A 17,853-nucleotide genomic window follows, 5' to 3' on the forward strand; every position below is an offset into this window, starting at 1 on the left:
TCATGGCCTAAGATCGTGGCCTGAGTTGACGCCACGTGGTAGTGGGTATGTTGGAAGTCGTGGAAATCCTGCATGGGTCCACTAACTCCTTGTTCGGTCGAAAACTGAGACCGAACTGCTTTGGTTGCCGATCTGAGAGTAGAGCTTGATGCCGACCTGAGAGCAGAGCTTGATTGGTTGGCTTTTACCGAGCTGTAGGCTGAGGCCGAACTCTTTGGTAATGCCGAACTCCTCCGAACTCTTTGGTAATGCCGAACTCATACTCTTCCTTGGGCTTCGGGCTGATGGGCCGTCATTGCTGTTGGGCTTGTTTAGTACGCACCCCATCACTTAACTATACACTCGACCCAATTTGCTATTTTGGAACGTCCACAATTTAAAGTCTCACTTAGTAGTAATATTTTCCATTTTAGGAAGCGGCTCTTACACTCCATTAAATTCTTACACTCACATTCTGCTATAAACCAATATATAAAAGTGAGACTTTCACATTCTGCTATAAACCAATATATAAAAGTGAGACTTATATCCACTAATATTTTTCACCACTTTCTTTCACATTTCTTAAAATCCAGACCGAATCAGAGTGGGGCTTAAATCTAGACGGGGGAGTATATAACAAGGGCGATTCATCGAGAATGAACTAGAAACAAAACATATTAGTTTCTGATATTAAGTTAGGAACTAACCGAGATTCATAAATTAACAAATTAATATTGAGTCAGAACTGATATTTTTTGTTATAATATTAACTGATAGTATTTTATATATTTGCAAACTGATTTTATACTCCATGTTTGTTGTAATGGTGACAGAGCTTAAAGGTTACAAAATTTTATTTTGGAGAAGGGTCAGACCACACAGGTGTTCCAACAACGTTGATCACAGTCAACTGTTCAGCTAATTTGGTGATTTACAATCCTGCTACATTTTTTGGAATTGATGTCACTTCCCACACTGCTCGTCTCAAATTGTTGGATGTCACCGTTGCAACTGGCCAGGTATTTATTATTATTGATAAAAAAACAAATAAAAAATAATTGAATAATCACAGATATCCTATTTTATTACTTTAAAATTACACCAAAAAAACAAAGACGTATGCTATTGGATGAAAACTAGAAAATTTTGAAAAAAATATAAATTAATTTTTACAAAATTAACGACGAGGTTTCAAGAAAAGGAAAATACATAATATGTGGAATAATGTTTTTTATTAAGTGGAGGGTTATATTTAGATGAGATGAGAATGGTTATGAGGTGAAGAAATACTACCAGCCAAGAAAGAGCACAAGGATGATGCGAGTAGAGCTGGTGGGGAGAGATGTTCCTCTGTACGGGGCGGGGACGGTGCTGGCCGACTCCAACAAGGAAGCCGGAATTCGGTTTAAGCTCGAGTTTAGTATTCAGTCCAAGGGACGCCATCTTGGCAAGTTGGTCAAGACTTTGCACACAACTCATTTATCATGTTCCCCACTTATCACTTCTAACCTCCTCACCAAACAGATCTTATTTTCCCACGGCGCTTGCAAATACTTGTAACACCTCCACTTTCCATCTCTTTACCTTCCAATTTCAGTACAACTTTTACTAGGCACCGTACCAAATTTGTGTTTGTCTTTTTCTCTTTTTTCAGTTTAGTATGAGGCATTATTATATGAATATGAGAGTGAAACAAAAGCATAAATTTTCATTTTTATTTTGTAGTTTCTCCTGTTTGTTTGTTTGTTTAGCATAAATTTACATTAAAAGGAATTTATAATCTTAGCTAAAAAGGAATTGATAGATGTGGACACAATGTTTAACAAGCCTTACATTAAAAGTAGATAAGAAGCATATGGTTGTTGTTGACAATCGACCACAAGATAGAACAATCACACAAAAATTTAAAAGAAACTCTAGTTTCAAGAAACCTTAATATCAAGTGTGACTTCAAAAACAACTATTCTCAATATTTATAAGCTGATGTCCTCGCCGTCAATGCCTTGAACTGCATCAGTTGTGCCCTAACCTAACATTGGCAAAATGAGGGTTTTCGCGGCTGCTCACTCTCCATATCAATGGCGTCGGGAAGTGTTCTTCAAAATTTCAATTAATAAAAATACAAGAGTTAGTTTGGACAATTTGGTAGAAGATAATCTATAAATGCACAGATCCTTAGCATACACATATCAAGAAGTGCATGCCACAAGAGGATTAAGATATTCATCTAATACATGCCACAAAACAAGTTTACTAATGAATCTAAATTAAAGAGGTAAAAAGCCCAAGTTACTTACAATTTTTCAGGTTCATATTTGAAAGCTCTTTCCGCTATACATTTGAAAGATTCATCCACATTGGTTCCATTTCTTGCAGAAGTCTCAAAGTAAGGAATATTGCCTTTAGAGTCACACCATGCTTTTGCATCCTTCTCATATACCTAAAAATAAGCATGCAAGATTTAACAAAATTTAGCAAGGCAACAAGATTTCAACACAAAGAGGCTAAGCTAAATAAAGTGACCTCTCTGAGGGCCACATCAATTTTGTTTCCTATTACAACGACGGGGAAATTTTCAGGGTCTTGAGGTCCGGCCTGGATAATAAAATGAAAGCCGTTAATTAGTATTAGTGGATTGGGAGGAAAAACCGAAAGCAAGAGAGGATGTATAACCGCATCAAGAAACTGATCCCTCCATTTGCTGAGGTTATGAAATGATTTCTTCACATTAACATCATAAACAAGCACACAACAATCTGCACCTCGGTAGAAAGCCTGACTAAGGCTTTGAAACCTTTCTTGACCAGCCGTATCCCAGATCTGGAAACAACTACTCATTCATATATTAGCAACTATATAAGTCGGATACGTGAATTATTGAAAGATTATATTTTGTAGTAGTATATAATCATTTACATTAGAGGACTGAGTTTCCCATTACTAGAGGAGGTCTTTTATTGATAGGTTTCAACGTGGGACAATTAATTTTTCATTTAAGAAATTTATTTATTTATTTCTATATAAATTTGTTGGGTTTCAATACCAAATAATTAATGTGTTTTGATGTTGTGAGTTCAAAATCCAACCCAACATAAAGTTTTGTACATAGTATTTATTTTATTTTAATGAAGTCCTTTATCTAATAGAATGTTTATACTTTTATTATCAAGTGAATTTAATTTGAATAATGCTTATATTTTTGTTACAATGTTAATTTAATTAGAATAATAATTTAAAATTTTAATTACAATTAATTTTCACGTTAATTTCATTAAAATAAGAAATGACTAGAAAGTAAGCAAGCATGAGGGAAAAAAAGAAGATGAAGATGGTGACCTGCAAGGTGAAAACAGGATTATCCTCAAAGTGGACCTCTTTGGTCAGGAAATCAGCCCCGATTGTAGCTTTATAACTTTTAATGATTTCGCCTTTCGCATATCTGTTTTAGCTAGTCAAGCCCAAACAATACCTCATCATCATAATTTTACATAATTAATTAATTTCCAACAAAAGGATACTGATTCATCAAACACGTTTTACCAACCCTGAAAATGCATCCATCCATCAGTATTTTGTAAAAAATAAATATTGCGCGAATTATTAATCATGTTGTTGTTTATGTAGAGAGAGAGAGAGACCCGCTGTCGCCGATAATGACGACCTTGAGAAGAAGACGGGGACGATAATACATCATTAATTCACCTTCCGTTTCTGCAACCGTCAAATTGAGTTGTGAATCACAGCTAAAGATGATTTAAATTGGAATTGTTGGGTTTCTTATATACTCCCTCTGTTTTTTTTATTGATAGAGACGTTTCTTTTCGGCACTTGAATTGAGAAAAAAATAGACGTGTGTAGATCAGATTTAATCGTGTACACCAGGTTTATATTTTGGTATATCAGATTTATAAATAAGGTTTTATTGTGTAATATAAGGTTTTAATTGTGTAATATCATGTTTTAATCATGTAATATTATGTTTTTATCGTGTAATATTAGATTCGGTTCGTTATTGTGTTGTGTCTATCCATATTATACCGTGTCATTGTCGTGTGTGGATCGTGTTTGGGTTTGAAAGTAGAAAGTCAGGTTCTTGTTTGGGTTGAAAAATTCCTTAACAGGCCATGTTCGTGTAGGCCTTATTGGGCTGGGTCATTATCACCATACTGATCCAATAACATAATACAATCCACACAACTCAATATCAAGTGTTGAGATTTTCAATACGTATGAATCCACTGTAAAAATGTATGATATATAAATAACTTCAACCTCGTGTGGATTGTATTCAGTTAGTCGATTATCGTTTATTAATAATCGAATCAATAGAGGTACTTGGTTATATTGAAACATATTTTGTAGATTCCGCCCATCTACTATAAGCCCAAAGTATCCTGTGTACTAGTCCACCGAATAGCCCAATTATGGTGGCCCAATATTTAAAAATAAGCCCACTCAAACATCAAATTGAATCACGGAACTTGTATCGTTGTATAGAATAAAAGTTCCATTTTATTGACCAAAAATGTCCCGAATCTCAACAGGATATATAATATAGTTTGATCGATCACATCTAGATTTTTACTGATTTTATTATTGAAAAACACTCTATACGCCGACGGTACAAGATACTAAGCACACCATCATTATATTTAATGTTTAAATATTATAATTAAAGTCACTAATATTGTAATTAATGGTTGCGCTGAAGGTAAGCGCACACTTACCCAAGTTTTTGTGTTTGTTATTTCATCCAAATTTTGATATTAGAAACCTATCAATGGAGTAACAATTTTTTTTTTTCAAATTTGTCAATTTAGTTATCAATATTTTCCTTCGAATCGTGATATGAGATGACTATTTAGTTTTTCGTTTTGAAGAATAATTGTAAACGAAGTTATTAATTGATAGTACAATTAATATGAAAATATAATAAAATTAATAAAATCACTAATGAGATAATAAAAACTTTTATACATAAATCTATATATATTACGATAACAAAGGATACGTGTTTATAATTACTCCTATAGAACAAATAAGTAAATAATATATCCATCCAATATTGGACTGATATTATTATTTTTGTTTATAACATAACAGAAACAATCAATTCAATTGTTTGCTTTAGAGCATCCACAACCGTGCTTTTGCCAGTGGCACGGTTGTGGGTCCGGGCGGTACTATTCATGCCTGCTCTCTGGCAAGAGCACAACACCCACAACCGTGCTCTTCCGTAAGGACGAGCACAATTAATTTAAAATTCAATTAAACAATAACATTTCCATAATATTAAAATTCATTTAAAAACCACAATAAATATTACAGATGACAAATAAAATTAAACATTACATAATTAAAATCCTAAAAATGAAAAATTACATAATTAAAATCCTAAAAATTAAAAATTACATAATTAAAATCCTAAAAATTTAAAAAACCACTACTCGTTGCCGAATTTCGCCCACATGTGGTTGATTAGGTCTTCTTGTAGTTGATTGTGGATTCGAGTATCGCGCATTGTCTGTCTTGTCTCGATTGTGTACTATTTGATGTTTTGAGTGAAGGTTGAATGTGTTGATAGTTTGTATAAGAATTATGAATGAGAGATGAATTGATGTGATAAATGAGTGATGAATGTGTGTATTTATAGATGATTTTGGGAAAAAAAAAATTAAAAAAAAATCAACAAAATTCAGAAAAAACGGGAAAAAACGGCCATATTTTTGGGATTTGGAAAATATTTTTTTTTTTTATTTTTTAGCATTATTTATAATTAAATACCGATTTTTAAAAAATAAAAAATAAAAAATGTTTAAACACAACGGCTATGCCGTTGACGAATGGGAGCGCGCCACGTGTGCGTCCGCTGGCACGGACGTGCTCGATACATCGAGCAGCGCCGTGCCAGCGGCGCGGACGGCGGTGGCGACGGACGCCACCGCTGCGCATGCTCTTATGAACTAAGAGCATGAGTAACGCTTGGGGCCGGGCCGCATCTCGCGAGTCCCGGCCCGTCCCGCGCGTTGGAGGAGGAGGCGGCACGGCCTGGGCCGGTCCTCGTGCCGTGATCGCTGCCTGATGCCCGTCTCGCGGCCCGGCCTGGGACGGCATTATTCGGGAGCCGGGCCGGACCCGCGAGTCACGGCCCAGCGTTACACGCTTCTCGAGCAGGGCCGCAACCGATTTTTTTTTTAAATTCAATTTTTTTTTATAAATACTACTCCATTTTCATACTCATTCAACTTCACATTCAACTTCAAAGAAGAAATGAACAACGAAGTTGAACGCTTCCAAGCTTGGAACGAAGAACAAACCCGGGTACCACGTTCCCGGATGTATATTCACCGGGACCGTGAAGTAGCTGCGTTGCGGCTTTTCACGGATTATTTCTCAAGAGATCCGCGATGGAGTGATCAGATGTTCCGTCGCCGGTTCCGGATGCGGAGGCCTTTGTTCCTACGCATTGTCAACGCAGTTGTATCTCGTGACATGTATTTCGGCCAAACTACCGATGCTGTGGGCCGGCAAAGTATATCAACGTTGCAGAAATGCACGTCTGCCATTCGTCAACTCGCTTACGGAACTACATCAGATATGTTCGATGAGTATCACCATGTAAGCGAGCCTACTGGACGGGAGTGTCTCGCGAGATTCTGTCGGGCAGTCATCAAAGAATTCAAGGATACGTACTTGAGAAAGCCAACGACCGACGACGTTAGGAAGTTGGTCGACATGCACGAGCGGGTCCACGGCTTCCCGGGGATGCTTGGAAGCATCGACTGTATGCACTGGCAGTGGAAGAATTGTCCAACGGCTTGGAGAGGACAATACACTAGCGGGCACAAGGGCACACATCCGACGATTGACTTGGAGGCCGTTGCCGACCAACGATTGTGGATCTGGCATGCCTACTTTGGTGTCGCGGGGTCCAACAACGACCTCAATGTGTTGAACGAGTCTCCATTGTTCAACGAATTGTGTGTCGGGCGAGCACCGAACATAGAGTTCACGGCCAACCAACGTCGGTATAGTATGGGGTACTATCTGGCAGACGGGATCTACCCTCGATGGCCCGTGTTCGTGAAGACTATCACAGCTCCGACAACCGATCGGAGGGCAATGTTTGCCCGAAGGCAAGAGGCGGCTCGGAAAGGTGTCGAGCGTGCATTCGGAGTCCTCCAAGCGCGGTGGGCTATCGTGAAGGGAGCGGCTCGTGGTTGGCAGCGGTCACACATCGCCGACATCATGTATGCATGTATCATAATGCATAACATGATCGTTGAGGACGAGCAAGATAACGTCACATCGTGGAGCGACGATCCGCTCGCCAGCACCGGGAGTGACTACGTTGTCACCGAGCCGCCCGTGCAGGGCCTTCCTCCCGACATCTGCAATGTCATGGCCCGTTCATCTGCGATGCACCAAGAGGAACAATACACTCACCTACAAGCCGATCTAATCGAAGAAATTTGGACTCGCACCAACGTTTTTCAGCATTGACGTTATGTTTTTATGTATTTTATTTTCAGTTTAAAAATTTATATGTTGTAATTTTGTAGTATTCGGCGAAATTAAATTTTTCGTGTTATAAATTTCCGGCGTTTTTTTTAATGTTTAAAATAGGTTGGAGTTGTGAATAATGTCATTTATTAGTTGCGGCCCGAGTTGCGGCCTGCAGGGTTAGAGGCTTCTCAGGCCTGGCCGCAACTATAGAGGAATGATGACGTGGAGGGGACTTGGGGCCGGAACTTGGGACGGGGTTATTTATGCTCTAATCTAAAATGGGATATTACGTTTGAGTGGATCAGATTACTTCATGATTTGTTTCGATTATTTTTTTTGCATGAATTGGAGCATCATATTTCTAGAACCATAATTAATGGGGTGAGTTGGTGCCTGTTGACAATAGCTAGCTAGCGTACGTGTTAAATAAAATAGTTTGTGCTGTACACCCATGTAATAATTTATTTATAATTAGTGTTGGGAAAGAATTATTGAAACAAACTAAAAAAGAGGCCATAATTACAACAAGAGCACGTAATTAATTTTTTTGACAAAATCATGGATATATAGGTCTCATGGGTCTATGTATGACAAGCTTAGCATTAGCATCGATTTCCATTTTATTTTAATTTTTTAGAGCTAATAAGTAATAGACGTATGAAAATACTAGTAAAAGTCTAAAAGAGCACGTCATTTATAATTTGAGAGGCTGAACTCTGAAATCTGGATTTACATCTGGTCAAAATCTTGGTTACTTACTTCTAATCAATTATTTTTATTCTTGATAGCTGTTTTGACTTATGTAGGGACAGTGGCGTTCATGACTTTGTAAACGGTACATGTACATATTTTAATTTGCAATTGATAAATAAAAAAGAAGTAAATATTAATTTCCCCGTCCCAACTAAGTTGAGATAAATCTTTTAAGCACGAAGATTAAGAAATTGCGTTGAAAAGTAAGAGAGATGAATAAAAGTAAGAAAGATAAAGAGAGGAAAATAGACGGTGGAATAAAGTAAGAGTGATTTAATATTTTATTTTTTATTAAAAAAAGAATATGATTCAACTTAATTGGGACGGAAGGGGTATTAAAATTGTAACACCCGCTTTTCAGAATTGTAACACCCTTGCTCGACTAGCTAAAAACTAAATAAGAGATTTCACTTTGTGTTGTGATTATCAAAATTCCAAAATACAAATATTATTAAAGACAGGCGGTAGAAAACCCATAAAACTCTTTTCCTCTTTTTATTTTAAAAAGCTAATAACTTGCCAACAAGGCTTAAACATAATTTTTTGAAACATTCAACCTGCCTATAAACGGACAAAAATACACATCAATAAAAAGGTAATAACCAAAAATTGTAAGACTGGTGACTTGATGGGAATGCAGCTGCTTAGAGTACGAGGGTTTTTATCTGCAACACAAACAATCCTAAAAGTGGTGAGCTTAAAAGCTCAGTAGTTTATTCACATATTATAAAGTAGACTTCTCAAATAAAAGATATATAAAACACCTACAATAACGATTAAGATTAATTTGATTCAACAAAAAGAAAACTTAACACGTCATTTAATTTCATGTGTATCCACACCTGTGTAACAAGTAGAACTTTACATAAACACATATCGAGCTTCAATTAAACTCACTTAATATTCAAATAGCTCTCATTTAGCATTTCTTCATTAATATAAAAATGGAAACCCATAATTGCAAAAGGAAAACTTCCAAGATTCTTATAAGATCATAAAGTCCCCACACAAAGTAATATTTTCACATAATATCACTACTTTCTTACACATTCTCATAAACATGTAACATTGACTAGTAGCGTTTAAGCTTCAAACACAACGAATATTTCCAGAAATATATAGTCAAACATATAATGAGCCTTAAACTCCTACTTTGAGAGTTTTAGATATTCATAACATATTATTCAAAGATGGAAGCTAGGCCATCCGTATGAGTTGAGATGGAGACTAGATCAACCATTGAAATATATATTTTCCAAATAGATGCTAGAACCTCCTTAAAGATATTTCCGAATGGAGGTTAGATATTCTCCATGAGATATGTACAGAATGGAAGCTAGATCGTCCATATAATAATAACAGAATGGAGGTTAGATCATCCATGTAAGATATGTACAGAATGGAAGCTAGACCCTCCATAAGATAATAACAGAATGGAGGCTAGATCGTCCATAGAAGAAGCTTGATATCTCACGTCCAAGCATCCCTTTTTATTAACATGTTCTATGTTCGGTAATTTCTAAAACTAAAGGGTATAAGATCACACTAATCCAAGGATTACACAAAATATTAAACTTACTTTAACGGTTAAACACACATATTTTGGTACTCATCATAACATTCAAAACTACAAGATTTACATAGATCACCAAAATGCAAATCAATAGCAACTTTAACACTTGATGAATTATCAAACACCGACCTTGTGAATATCATTATATTGCTCATATCACCACACAGTTCTTCTATATGCAGAGCACAATATAAAATATATAAATACAGGTAGGTAGTCGATTTACTTTATTTTATTATATAACTGTACGAGCAACAATAATCATCTTGATTAAGAGCATTATATTAAACGATGAGGTGAGAAAGACACTACCTTATACGCAACACTTATTATTTATTCTCTTAAGCGGGTTGCACTTAAGTTGGTTACCATAAAGATTGCATCTTGTAACAACTGAAAATATGTCAACAAGAGATACTCGTATATCTCATACATTCAACACACGAGCATGCTCCAAGCATTTCATGCACAATCTAATCTAATAAGGTAACTAAACTAAATTAAACAGAAACAAGGTATAAACTTTGCTTGAGTACACACCATTATTCTTAGCTAACAAACATGAACTTCATAATTATCCTTAAGTTGCTCAACTTATTTCTGCCAACACAAAATAGATTAATAAACAATAATATCCAAGCCATGAAGTATAAATTCATATATTTTCTTTTTCATCCGGTTAAGCTAACACACTCAAAATTTCACAAACAACTTGAATAATAAGAAAATATAATTAACTCACCCTACTCTTTAATTACATTAAAGAGCTTATATCTAAAGCAAATTGAATCAAATAAATCAAAATTATAGTAACCCATTAGCTCAACTTTCGGTCACTTTACATATTTCAAGGAACTGTTGATTTCAATTTAATTCCTAATTCAAAACATGCTTAGTTATACCAAGAAGCATAGAGCTTTATCCAAATTAAGTAATAATTCACAAAAAATCAAGAATTAAAGGACATAGGGTTCACCCCTTTTCAGAAATTCAACCTAGGTTTGGATTTCTTCTATTTAACTTCAAAATCAACTCCAAAGTGTGATAACAACGAGATAAATTAGAATTGGTACCAATATTTCACAAGGTTTAAGCTTAAGCTTGGACTTTGAAGCTCTAAGCTTTAGGATTCCTCTTCAATGGAGGATGAAGGAGGAGAGAAGGCCGAAGCAAGAAAGAGGGGATGGAGGCAGAGCAGGCGCCGAGGAGATGAGCGACGACATCATTTCGGGCCGCTGATCGGCGACTTGCCGATTCTTAAGAGGTGAAAAGTAGGGGTAGCATGAGGCCATCCACAATAGGAATAGCCCAGCAATAGCCCAGCCATAGCCTAGCTACTGCCACATCATCAGCACTAAAAATCCTCCTGCCACATCATAAATAGCCCAGCCATAGCCTAGCCACATCATAAATAGCACAGCCACATCAATAGCCACATCACTAATAACAATTATATAAAATGACATAATTAACAATCACACAATATACAGAATTTAATTTACGAGACATATACGGGAAAAGTTTAATAATACTATTAAAATTTAAAAAAGTACAATAATTTAAAAATATTACAATAATTAAAAATATCATCTGCTGTCACGGGGTACGTGTTGTAGTATGGGTGCATCTGACTCGGGTGCATCAGACTCGGGTGCATCTGACTCCATCCACCTCTCACGGGGATCGGGGGAGTTTGAGATCCGCTACTCCCTGAAGTAGGCTCGTTGTTGAGATCCATTTACCGTTGTTGATCTTGTACAAAAATTTAGATAGAGAGAGTACTAGTTAATACAAGTGGTGCGAATGAAAATGACAGGCAAGTCGCGTATATATAGTGTTTCGGAATAAAAAAAATTTAAAAATTCGCGCTAGGCGGTGCGCTAGGCGGTCCGGACGCTGCAATAGCGCCTAGCGGATCGCCTAGCGCACCGCCTAGCGCCGCGGAACCACCGAGCGCTAGGCGGTTTTTTTCCGCGAAATCGGCTAGGCGGCTGCAATAGTTCGCCTAGCGCACCGCCTAGCGCCGGCGCTCGGCTAGGCGGTGCGCTAGGCGCTATTGTGGATGCTCTGACAGAGAGAGAGAGTATTGAGTGTCTGTTTGTGTGGGTTGATAAACTCATGTTTTTATCGGTTTAATTGGTCTATTAAAGTGCTAAATGCCGAGTTTATCAATCGAAATTATCTTTGTCCAGCAAATTATTCTATGTTTTGGAGTTTTATGTGTTTGTGGAGTGTTTTAGGAAAAACAGATGAAAAAGGAAGCAAAAATACGGCTGTGGGTGAAAAGGGGTAGAATGGCTTTAAAATGCATCACCCGACCAGGTGAATTAATAGTGCAATAATTCCACCCTGCATCGTTGGAGAAATAGCAAGGGGTCGAAAACGACCACCTGGCCGGGTGAATTTACAGTGCAACAATTCCACCCCGTCGGGTACTTCAATGTGACGCGTCTTTTAGCAGAAAACACGATTTTTGACGAAGAAATCAACAGAAAAGGCTAGGGTTGCAGTGAACGAGATTCATTCTACACCTACCGCCTCCAACACTCACAACCTCCCCCCCCCCCCCCCTCAAGAACACCATTGTGAGAGAATTGAAGATTGGAGACTCTAGATCGGAAGATTGAAGACTTCATTCCATAGATTCATTCCACATGAGTTCTTAGTACCTATCTTTCATGTTTTTGTTTGGATTCTTTGAGTTTGACTTGGTTTTCTCCATGAACATGAGTAGCTAAACATTTCTTGTAGAATTCTTGGTGATGATGCACTGATTTCATAGTTTTTATCCAATTAATTTTGTTCTTGTCTTGGTCTTGTAGTTATTTGATTATTCTTGGGTTTATTCCTTTCAATTGCTTGATCACCACTTGATTGTGTAGGATTAATTAGATTAATCGGGAGATGAAATAATTAATCTGGAAATAAGAATAAATCACACCTTAATACAATAGAACTCGGGGGAGTTGAGGTTTTGAGTGAGGTCTTTGACCTTATCGAGCTTTTGGGAGTTAGGGGTTTAGAATTAGAAGGGGACTTCAATCCTAGCACCTAATCTACAGGTTTCTCACCACGGGAGGGGGTTTAATCTATAATTGTGGTCGACTTAGTAACTCTAGAGACACCAAAAGGTAAGACAATTTGATTGGATAAGAGCTTGGAATTGTGCATCGGATCCCTGAGTTCTATAATTTTCTCCATATTATCTTCTCACTCCGTGTTTACTTGCCTTCACTTGTTTACTTGCTTATTATATGCTTTTATTAGTGTTAGAACAAACCAAACTTTTTCCTATTGTCTAGATAGTAGTTGACAATTTGTTTGTGATAGTTAAGTTGATACAAATTTGTCTCTGTGGGATACGATACTGTTGCTTGCTAATAGCTACACTAGCCCCGTACACTTGTAGGTATTACTTGTGTTAAAATAAGTCTGAGTCATGTGTGTTAGCCGAGACAAACAAAAAGGGAAAATTCCTTTATTTCATTTATCATTTGGCTATAAAAGCTTAAGGTGGACTTCTATATTTTTTTCTTTATTGAAACTAAAGCCCAACACAAGTTTATGGACAACTCAAAACTCTACCTCAAGGTTTTTAACCATCCACTATTTAACAACTAACACACATAGACAATTAAATTACTCCATAATGCATAACCACAAATTAATTTCATAAACTTTAAAACTTAAACTTTAGCTATTCTAAAATAAACAAATACCAATTAGTATTACTTATCATCTCAAAGAGTCATCAGATGCTTAGGAACTAGTGGTATTCTTCTCAGAATATTACTTTTCATCCGAGCCCACTTTTGGGGCATTACAAAAATAACAATAACAAAATCCACATAATTAATCTTTAACTATATAAAATTTTAATAAGTGAAGTGAATTAATTTTATAAATAGATAAAAGTAGACTATTTTTATGCAACGAATAAAATATACATCTTACTAGTAAATTAGGATATAATATATCTTTCTTTTACGCTTAAATATCTCAAATAAACCAAATATTATAAATACGAATATTATAAGAGTTCACAATTTCGCATGGAGGTGTCACGTCATTAACATTTAACAGCATATAAACAAACGTTTCCAAATTATACTACTCCACAATATTAATAATCACATCACGATTTTTTTTACAATACTTTTCACAAATGATGCAATTTCTTGAGATGAAAAAACTAAAACTAAAACTTAAAATAAAAACAAAAACAAAAACAAAAACAAATGGAATACTAATACAGTAAAAGAAATGGAGAATCCATGTTCAAGATTGAAAGAATTTGTTAGCACATGCTTTTTATCAACCAAAAGTATGGTGGCGCATGTGAAGAAACCCTCCAAATATGTACTACGATGAGACCACCATAACCACATTTACTAATTAACATTATCCAATTTCACCAAATTTCAATCCAGCCAGCTAAACATGAACTTTTCTTTTCCATAATAAAGAATTATGAATGACAAATATGCCTCTTCATCCAAACTCAATAATCCAGCTGGATCACCGCCAGCCTAAAAATAAACAAATAAATCAAAGTGGACTTATATACTTACATGAATAATACTACTATATTCTACGACTTTATTTCAATATAAAAAAAAAACTTTAAACAAAGCCAAACGGCTAACCAACAATATACTAATCAAATACTTTAAAAGAATATATATGAGCTTTTTTATAACACATTATAAATACAATTTAATATTAGAAAGAAAAAAGAAGAATTTCAAAAATTATGTATTGAAAATGGCAAAACATGCAATCCTTGAAACCTTGCATGAACATACACGGTTGATGTTAAGGAAAGTGTCAAGCACCACTGCTGAAACCTTTTCATCTCCTTCCAATCTCCAATTCTCTTGTTTGTTGGCCTTCACTGCTCGAGCCAGACGGGTTCAACCCGTATTCGCTTGTCGGATTGCTGTATAGGCCACTGCTTCCGTACTCCTGCGTGCCCAGCGCCATTTTCCGGAACTTCTTCATGTCCTCGTTGTATTGCGCTGCGTCATAGTCCGAGCTTCCATTAGAACTGTATACCGTGCTGTGTCCAGGCGTGATTCCTTCGTTCAGATCGGATAGTGACACGTCTCCTTCCAAGGCCCTCACCACCTGTACCACGGTTTACAAACTAGGTAAGCATATAATCTGAGTTGCTAAAAAACACATGGATATGAGCCTGCCATCACTATACCTGGCTCATTTTTGGCCGACGCCTTGCAGAATGACGGACACAGGCAGCAGCACACGCCACCAACCGAGCCATCTCATTCCTATTATAATCTGTTCCCAGCCTTCTATCAATGAGAGAGTCAAAGCTCCCATCATCAAGTGCGCGGGTCAGTAACGGCCTAGCCTGTATCAAAATTGCTTCATGTTAGCATCTACTCGTATGGATACGTAATGCGCAGATGTCACTACAAAAGTTAATTGTGTTTGTTCCAACTCACCCACTCGACTAAACTATCATCCATGTAAGTTTGATTTGAGTCGACAGGCCGGCGTCCAGTGATCAACTCGAGAAGCATAACACCATAGGAGAACACATCAGACTTTTCAGTTAGCTTTCCAGAGGCAGCATACTCTGGAGCCAGATACCTGTTGAACGGAGACGAGTTCAAACACGGCGCCTTGCAAAATCAGTTTGGGGGAGAGGGTTCTGAATATTTTATCTATCCATACATATAAACCAACACTACAGTTAAACAGTAAAACAAAAGAGAAGTATTTCATACCCAAAAGTTCCCATCACTCTTGTAGAGACATGCGTATTTGCATCAGAAGTCAACTTTGCAAGACCAAAATCTGCAACCTGAGATGCAAAATTACATAGCATCAGCAAAAACCCCATCTCAGAGAAAAATCCCCTGGTAGCGTTAACTTTCGAGAGCATACAAGACGAGCTTGAAGATATTACCTTTGCTTCAAAGTTAAAATCCAGAAGAATATTAGAGGCCTTGATATCCCTATGGATAATCTTTGGATGACCTGATTAGAAAAAAAAAACATTTTAAAACAAAATACTAGAAGAGAAGTAGTGTAGCCATATTCCACTTTTTTTTTAATTGAAACAGGATGAACACTATTTATGGATCTCAATATACTTACAATCCTCATGCAGATATGCAAGTCCTTTTGCTGAACCTAGAGCAATCTTCAACCTCATTGCCCAATCCATCACTGGTCTTCCCTTACCTAAAACATGTCAAAGTCACAAGGTTTTATGTACTAAGAACTTTCATTTGAACAAAGTAGAAATGTCTAAGCGACTAACCATGAAGGTGGAATTCCAAGGTATTGTTTGAAACGAACTCATAGACAAGCATCCTCTGAATTCCAGTGATGCAGTATCCAACCAAAGAGACAAGATGCTTGTGATGCACTCTGCTAATGATCTCGACCTCCGCCTGGAACTCACGCTCCCCTTGTCCGCTTCCATCCTTCAGCTGCTTAACTGCGACCTCCTTACCATTTGGAAGGACTCCCTTATGCACATAACCGAAGCCACCCTGCCCAAGCAGATTGGCGTCCGAGAATCCCTGCGTTGCCATTGCCAGTTCTTCATATGTGAATGTGCTCTTCGAGAAGCCTAAAGACAAGCCAGGTGAAGGCGGCAGAAGGGGCGTTTCAGGGCCTGAGTAATTGGAACCAGAACCTCCACTGCTGCTCATGTAAGGAGGAGGAGCCGCGTGAAGCGGTGAGAGTGGAGGCCTCGAAGCACCAACAGGCGGCGGGGGAGTAGGATTTGGAGGCATTGTAAGGGCTTGATGAGGAGGAGGCGGCGGGAGAGCATTGTTTTGCCAATTTTGTACTTGGCCACCATAGGGATCAGCTGGAAAAAGGATGTAAAGATATTGAAAAAATTCAGCAGCTATATGATGGGGATAAACAGGGCATCAAATATTTAAATTGAGAAGGCCCATTTTAAATTGAATCGGAATGACAAAATCAACATTTAACCATCACTAATCAAAGAATCTGCAATTCTAAGAATGAGGGCAAAATTTGATCGATGAATTTATCACCTTTATAGGGAAGAGGCGGCGGAGGCACGTAATAGTCATGTTGCTGCACTCTCTTCTTCTTCTTCTTGCAGAATATAAACAGCAAGATCAGAATCACTAGCAATGCAACGCCTCCCAGAGCAATCCCAACCACCAACCCCGTCGATACCCCCGAGTCTTTCGAAGGCGGCGGTGGCACGGGCGAGCCAGGCGGAGACCCTCTTCTAATCGGCGGCGGCGGCGGTGAGCGAGAGCCGCCGCCGGAGGGCGCCGGCGGAGACGGAGGGGATCCAGATGGAACGGTCGGGGCAGGCGGCGATGGGGTGGTGGTGGGCGGTGGGGGGCTTTCCGGGGTTGTAGGCGTCGACGGAGGAGGAGCTGACGGTACCGGCGGCGGCGGGGAGGAGGTGGTCGGAGGCGGCGCTGAAGTTGGCGGTGTCGGAGGCGGTGGAGACCTTGTGGGAGCAGGTGGAGGAGTGGTCGTCGGAGGTAAGGTGGCAGCGGGCGGTGGGGCGGTGGTGTTTGTAGGAGGCGAAGAGGGCGCCGGCGATGACATTTTTGGATAAACTTTATGAAATTAAGTTTATAAATTTGTGTGGGCTGAGTTTATGTTTTTGAATGTGTTGACTTGAGAGAGGTTCCAGAATTTTGGAGAGAGACAGAGATTGAGAATTGCCATTGCTTTACTCGGTGGTGGAGTGGTGGTCTGTTTTTGGTAAGTTTGAAGTCTTCATAATTGGATGAATGCTGAATTAACATGGAGATATTTTTATATTTCTATTTAATTTGTTTTGAAATGTTATTTGCCATTTCTGTTGTGGTGAGATCTAGCTAATCACGCGTTTTACATTTTTTTATTTTCTTAAAATTATGGAGATAATGTTACGTCTTCATTTACTGAATTGTGGGAATATTTATTTATCGTTTTGCCCATTGTAAAATCTTTATAATTGAATTCTTTTTGCTTGAAATTCCAATTTACCAACCTGTTAAATTGAAATATTACTCCTATGTGAATGT

At 37.8% G+C, this 17,853-nt stretch overlaps 2 protein-coding genes across 3 annotated transcripts; both read right to left on the reverse strand.

The window, feature by feature from the left end:
- Positions 1 to 2,011: 2,011 nt before the first annotated feature.
- Positions 2,012 to 3,673, reverse strand: LOC121747210 (ras-related protein RABG3f-like). The gene is made up of 7 exons (XM_042141208.1): positions 3,621 to 3,673; positions 3,501 to 3,527; positions 3,319 to 3,421; positions 2,656 to 2,802; positions 2,506 to 2,577; positions 2,280 to 2,422; positions 2,012 to 2,078 (listed from the first exon to the last, which is right to left on the reverse strand). The coding sequence occupies exons 1-7, from the start codon at positions 3,671 to 3,673 to the stop codon at positions 2,012 to 2,014; spliced, it is 612 nt and encodes a 203-aa protein (XP_041997142.1).
- Positions 3,674 to 14,248: 10,575 nt separating this feature from the next.
- On the reverse strand, positions 14,249 to 17,574 carry LOC121749780 (proline-rich receptor-like protein kinase PERK1). 2 transcript variants are annotated; one of them, XM_042144412.1, is made up of 9 exons: positions 16,855 to 17,574; positions 16,104 to 16,661; positions 15,938 to 16,024; positions 15,747 to 15,817; positions 15,565 to 15,641; positions 15,280 to 15,427; positions 15,024 to 15,185; positions 14,648 to 14,941; positions 14,249 to 14,404 (listed from the first exon to the last, which is right to left on the reverse strand). In XM_042144412.1, exons 1-8 carry the CDS (start codon positions 17,387 to 17,389, stop codon positions 14,666 to 14,668), a joined length of 1,914 nt encoding a protein of 637 aa, XP_042000346.1. In that variant the 5' UTR covers positions 17,390 to 17,574; the 3' UTR covers positions 14,249 to 14,404; positions 14,648 to 14,665. The 2 variants fall into 2 exon arrangements, with proteins under 2 accessions (XP_042000346.1, XP_042000345.1); XM_042144411.1 differs by lacking the exon at positions 14,249 to 14,404 and having other exon boundaries at positions 14,437 to 14,941.
- Positions 17,575 to 17,853: the final 279 nt, after the last annotated feature.

Source organism: Salvia splendens, chromosome 9 (assembly GCF_004379255.2).
Source record: "Salvia splendens isolate huo1 chromosome 9, SspV2, whole genome shotgun sequence".
Lineage (NCBI taxonomy): Eukaryota > Viridiplantae > Streptophyta > Magnoliopsida > Lamiales > Lamiaceae > Salvia > Salvia splendens.

Coding starts and splice junctions, on each gene's coding strand:
- LOC121747210 (XM_042141208.1), bottom strand. CDS start 3,673: ATGTATTATCGTCCCCGTCTTCTTCTCAAGGTCGTCATTATCGGCGAC. Junction 3,422..3,500: donor AAAACGTGTTTGATGAATCA/GTATCCTTTTGT, acceptor TAGCTAAAACAG/ATATGCGAAAGGCGAAATCA. Junction 2,079..2,279: donor AAATATGAACCTGAAAAATT/GTAAGTAACTTG, acceptor GAAATTTTGAAG/AACACTTCCCGACGCCATTG.
- LOC121749780 (XM_042144412.1), bottom strand. CDS start 17,389: ATGTCATCGCCGGCGCCCTCTTCGCCTCCTACAAACACCACCGCCCCA. Junction 15,428..15,564: donor AGAGTGATGGGAACTTTTGG/GTATGAAATACT, acceptor TCCGTTCAACAG/GTATCTGGCTCCAGAGTATG. Junction 15,186..15,279: donor ATGATAGTTTAGTCGAGTGG/GTGAGTTGGAAC, acceptor ATTTTGATACAG/GCTAGGCCGTTACTGACCCG.